At 43.0% G+C, this 5460-nt stretch overlaps 1 protein-coding gene across 1 annotated transcript; it reads right to left on the bottom strand.

The window, feature by feature from the left end:
- On the bottom strand, positions 1 to 5135 carry LOC138897949 (uncharacterized). Its single transcript, XM_070183976.1, has 4 exons — positions 3646 to 5135; positions 2440 to 3202; positions 1958 to 2031; positions 1 to 1147 (listed from the first exon to the last, which is right to left on the bottom strand). The coding sequence occupies exons 1-4, from the start codon at positions 5133 to 5135 to the stop codon at positions 1 to 3; spliced, it is 3474 nt and encodes a 1157-aa protein (XP_070040077.1).
- Between the last annotated feature and the right edge of the window lie 325 nt (positions 5136 to 5460).

The following is a 5460-nucleotide window of genomic DNA, read 5'->3' as shown; positions in this document are numbered from 1 at the left end:
TTATTTTTCATCAATCAAACTCAACTGCTCTAGCCGGCTTTTGACCCACTCATCATCATCAATTTCAGCTTCTGCAACGATCCGAAGGGATGGAATCTCCACTTCCGCAGGTATGACTGCCTCAGTTCCATACACTAGCAAATAAGGAGTTGCACCTACTGAAGTGCGAATAGTAGTGTGATAACCCAGTAAAGCAAAGGGCAACTTTTCATGCCATTGCCTAGAACCTTGCACCATCTTGCGAAGTATCTTCTTTATGTTCTTGTTAGCAGCCTCAACGGCTCCGTTTGCCTTAAGACGATACGGAGTGGAGTTTCGATGCATAATCTTGAACTGTTGGCATACCTCTTTCATCAAATGACTCTTGAGGTTAGCCGCATTGTCTGTGATGATTACCTTGGGAATTCCGAATCGGCAAATGATATTTGAATAAACAAAATCTACCACTTCCTTCTTGGTCACGGACTTGAAAGTTACAGCTTCGACCCACTTGGTAAAGTAATCAATGGCCACCAGAATAAACCTATGCCCGTTCGATGCTGCAGGCTCAATTGGTCCAATGACATCCATGCCCCAAGCAACAAAGGGCCAAGGTGCAGACATCGTGTGTAACTCAGATGGCGAGGAATGAATCAAATCACCGTGCACCTGGAATTGATGACACTTACGAACAAAGCTGATGCAATCACGTTCCATGGTGAGCCAATAATAACATGCTCGAAGAATATTCTTTGCCAAGACATAACCACTCATATGTGGCTCGCAAACTCCAGCATGTACTTCAGCCATGATAGTCGAAGCTTGTTTAGCATCTATGCACCTTAGTAGTCCCAGATCTGGAGTCCTCTTGTACAAGATTCCTCTGCTAAAGAAAAATCCACTAGCCAGACGTCGAATGGTTCTCTTTTGATCACCTGTGGCATGTGCCGGATATATCCCCGACTCGATGTATTCTTTGACATCATGGAACCAAGGTTCACCATCAATTTCCTCTTTAACCACATTACAATAAGGGCGTTGATCATGGACTTGGATATGCAGAGGGTCGACATAAGTCTTATCTGGATGGTGTAACATTGACGCTAGAGTAGCTAAGGCGTCGACAATCTCATTATGAATCCTGGGGATATGCCTGAATTCTACCGATCTGAATCATTGACAAAGATCATGCAGACACTATCGATACGGTATGAGCTTCAAATCCCGAGTCTCCCATTCTCCCTGAATCTGGTGAACCAACAAATCTGAATCTCCCAAAACCAATATTTCCTGAACTCCCATGTCTATAGCTAATCTCAAACCCAGAATGCATGCCTCGTATTCAGCCATGTTGTTAGTGCAATAAAATCGAAGCTGAGCTGTTACGGGGTAGTGATGCCTTGTTTCAGAAATGAGTACAGCCCCTATTCTGACACCTTTCATATTAGCAGCTCCATCAAAGAAGATTTTCCAACCTGGTTTTTCATCATGATCAGCCTCGTCAATATACATCACTTCTTCATCAGGAAAATAAGTCTTCAGTGGCTCATATTCTTCATCCACCGGATTCTCGGCCAAGTGATCGGCCAAGACTTGGGCTTTCATCGCGGTCCGAGTCACGTAGATGATGTCAAACTCTATGAGTAAAATCTGCCACTTTGCCAATCTTCCTGTGGGCAAAGGCTTCTGAAAGTTATACTTTAGAGGATCCATGCGAGAAATGAGGTAAGTAGTGTAGGATGACAGATAATGCTTCAACTTTTGTGCCACCCAAGTCAGGGCGCAACATGTCCTTTCAAGAAGAGTATACTTAACCTCATAAGGAGTGAACTTCTTGCTGAGATAATAAATGGCTTGCACTTTCTTGCCCGTCATGTCATGTTGACCCAACACACAGCCGAAAGAATTATCCAATACCGTCAAATAGAGAATTAAAGGTCTCCCAGGTTCTGGCGGGACCAACACAGGTGGGTTTTACAGGTAACTCTTAATATTATCAAATGCTTCCTGACACTCATTAGTCCACTTAACCGCAGCATTCTTCTTCAGCAACTTAAAGATGGGCTCACAAGTTGTCATGAGTTGAGCAATAAACCTGCTGATGTAGTTTAACCTTCCGAGAAGGCTCATCACCTCGGTTTTGTTCTTTGGCGGTAGTAATTCTTAGATGGATTTGATCTTTGATGGGTCCAACTTAATACCGCGTCGACTGACTATGAATCCCAACAGTTTCCCGGACGGGACACCAAATGCATATTTTGCCGGATTGAGCTTGAGGTTGTACCTGCGAAGCCTTTGGAAAAACTTTCTCAAGTCCCCAACATGGTCGGACTGCTTCTTTGACTTTATGATCACATCATCTACATAAACCTCAATTTTCTTGTGTATCATGTCATGAAATATGGTAGTCATTGCCCTCACGTAAGTTGCCCCAGCATTCTTCAAACCAATTAGCATTACCCGGTAGCAGTATGTCCCCCATGGTGTGATGAATACTGTCTTTTCTGCATCTTCCTTATCCATCAGGATCTGGTGATATCCCGCGTAGCAATCCATAAAAGACCCAATATTATGCTTGGCACAATTGTCGATCAGAATATGGATGTTCGGTAATGGAAAGTTATCTTTTGGACTTGCCTTATTGAGATCACGATAATCAACACAGACCCTGGTCTTACCATCATTCTGTGGTACTGGCACGACATTAGCTAACCAAGTGGGATATCGAGTGACCCGAATGACCTTTGCGTCTAGCTGCTTTGTGATTTCTTCTTTGATCTTCACACTTATGTCAGTCTTGAACTTCCTTAACTTTTGCTTGACTGGAGGGAATGCCGGATCAGTTGGGAATTTATGAACTACCAAATCAGTGCTCAAACCCGGCATGTCATCATACGATCGTGCAAAAACATCTCTATATTCAAACAGTGCTTTGATTATTTCTTCCTTGATTTGTGGTTCCAGATGCACACTTATCTTAGTTTCCCCGATATTATCTTGATCTCCTAAATTGATTGCTTCAGTTTCATTCAGATTAGGCCTGGGTTTTTCTTCAAAGTGATTTAGTTCTCTATTGATTTCCTGAAATGCTGCTTCTTCATCATATTCTGTTTCATCATCACAGTCTACTTCTTGGATTGTTATTTCGGAATTAGATTGGCTTTTAAGATTTGGCTGAAAATTCCTCATGCATGTCATGTCATTGAAACCAGCATAAAAATAACTGTACAGAAAAAAGAAACAAAACAAAAATGAAACGCTATCAGGAATAATGGAAAACGGGAAATTGTATTTCATTGAAAATAAAAGGATAGAAGGGTTTGTACATTAAAACAAGCAAAAAATAAAAAATCTAGATTACAACCTTGGAATAACCCAGATAACGGAAAGGAAAATAAAGAAAACTACCAAAACTCCTTCCGGGTGGGGAGAGGAGTAGCTTTCCAATTGCTAAGCTTCAAATTTGGCCCAACAAGTTGCACATCGGCATTACTGGAACCTTCCCCGATTTCCACCATATTAACCTCATCAAATAGACTCTGGAACCTCTTGATCAGCACTTCATCAAAGTCGACCACAGGTTTTGGGACCGCTGATATTGGGCGTTTTGCGACCCCTGGCTTGACAAAAGACTTGGAGATATGTGGTATAGGCTTAGGAAGTGACCATGCCTTTCTTTTCAAATTTTTAGCCTTTTTCATGTCCTTCCCTGTGAGTGTGAATCCTAAACCAAATGTACCGAAACTTTCACGTGGACACACCGGATGTGCAATACCCTGCAGAGACGAACCCAGGCCTTTGCCCGGCATAAAACCATTCTTCAACATTTCATTTGCTACCATGACAGACACAGATGGTAGCTTCGGACCTGGAATGCATTCTCCTTCAGGAATCTTCTCGACAGACACTGTTTTGAACGTTTGGTAAACCCAAGGCCCTTTGTCATCTTCAACTTCAATAAATGGAACAGTTGTGTCATTGTAAGCAGATAAGTTCTCATCACCGTGCACAACTATTTCCTGCCTTTCCCATTCGAACTTTACCATTTGATGCAGCGAAGACGGGATTGCCTTGGCAGCATGTATCCAGGGCCTGCCCAACAACAAGTTATAGGAGACAGCTACATCTAGCACTTGAAACTCCATAGTGAACTCAATTGGCCCTATTGACAATTCGAGCATTATATCACCGACAGAATCTTTCCCTCCCCCATCAAAGCGTCGAACACATACATTGTTCATGTGGATCCTTTCAGTGCCGATCTTCAACTTTTGCAAAGTGGACAGAGGGCAAATATTTGCACTAGAACCTTTATCAACCAGTACCCTCGAGACAGCAGAATCCTTGCACTTCACTGTGATATAAAGAGCTCGGTTGTGTTCTATACCCTCCATAGGAAGTTCATCATCTGAGAAAGTGATCTTATTCGCCTCGAAAATCTTATTAGTATTCTTTTCCAAGTGGTTTACCGCGATCTTATCAGGAACATAGGCCTCATTCAAAATCTTCATCAAGGCTTTGCGGTGTTCATCTGAATGTATCAACAAAGACAAAAGAGAGATCTGAGCTGGCGTTTTCCTTAACTGCTCCACAATGGAATAGTCTTGCATTTTCATCTTTTTCAGGAACTCTTCAGCCTCTTCTTCGGTGACCGTCTTCTTTACTGGGATGTGGCCATCCTTTAATGGCTTGGCTTTCCTCAGTTCCTCTGGGGTAAAACATCTCCCAGAACGAGTCAGTCCTCCGGTTTCATTGACTTCTTCCTCTACTTTTTTCCCTTTATATGTTACTATCACCTGTTTGTAATTCCACGGGATGGCTTTTGTGTCAACCATTGGTAATTGGGTCACTAGCTTAATAATAACGGGGGTAATACGAGCCCCTTCCACGATTATGATAGGCTTGCCCGGGACCCCTGGCATGACCACTTTTTTCTTTTCCTGGTTCGCTTCAACATCAATCGGAGGCCCTTTCATAACTAATACAGATGGCTTCACGTTGAGCGCGCTTAGCTTCTTCAACACTCTTTCAACTGTCAAGGGCATTACTTCTGCAGAATCTGGAGCTTTAACTGGGTTACTTTCGCTAGCCCAAATCATCATGACAGACTTGGAAGAATTCTTAGGCTCCCCATCCTTATGAACTATCTCGATCATAAGTGTCTCTGCATGGGCTGGCAAAGGATTTTGGTTGATGTTTGGCGCCTCCGGGCTCTGGACCACAATTTGATTTGTATCAGTAAGCTCTTGGATCGCCCTCTTCAAATGCCAACACTTCTCCGTGTCGTGCCCTGGGGCATCAGAACAATATGCGCATCTGAGGGAATAATCAAGGTTCCTTGGAGGTGGATTTGGTATCTTTGGCTCAATCGGCCTCAAAACGTCCAACTGCCTCAACCTTTGAAACAAACTGGTATACGACTCTCCAAGAGGGGTGAAGGTTTCTTTCCGCTGCTGCCTCTCTTTTCTATAATCTGGCCTT

Source organism: Nicotiana tomentosiformis, chromosome 8 (assembly GCF_000390325.3).
Source record: "Nicotiana tomentosiformis chromosome 8, ASM39032v3, whole genome shotgun sequence".
NCBI lineage: Eukaryota > Viridiplantae > Streptophyta > Magnoliopsida > Solanales > Solanaceae > Nicotiana > Nicotiana tomentosiformis.
This window is presented reverse-complemented; position numbering and strand designations above follow the sequence as displayed.

Coding starts and splice junctions, on each gene's coding strand:
- LOC138897949 (XM_070183976.1), bottom strand. CDS start 5,135: ATGATCGAGATAGTTCATAAGGATGGGGAGCCTAAGAATTCTTCCAAG. Junction 3,203..3,645: donor AATTTGAAAAGAAAGGCATG/GTCACTTCCTAA, acceptor TTTTCTGTACAG/TTATTTTTATGCTGGTTTCA. Junction 1,148..1,957: donor GATAATATTAAGAGTTACCT/GTAAAACCCACC, acceptor TCAATGATTCAG/ATCGGTAGAATTCAGGCATA.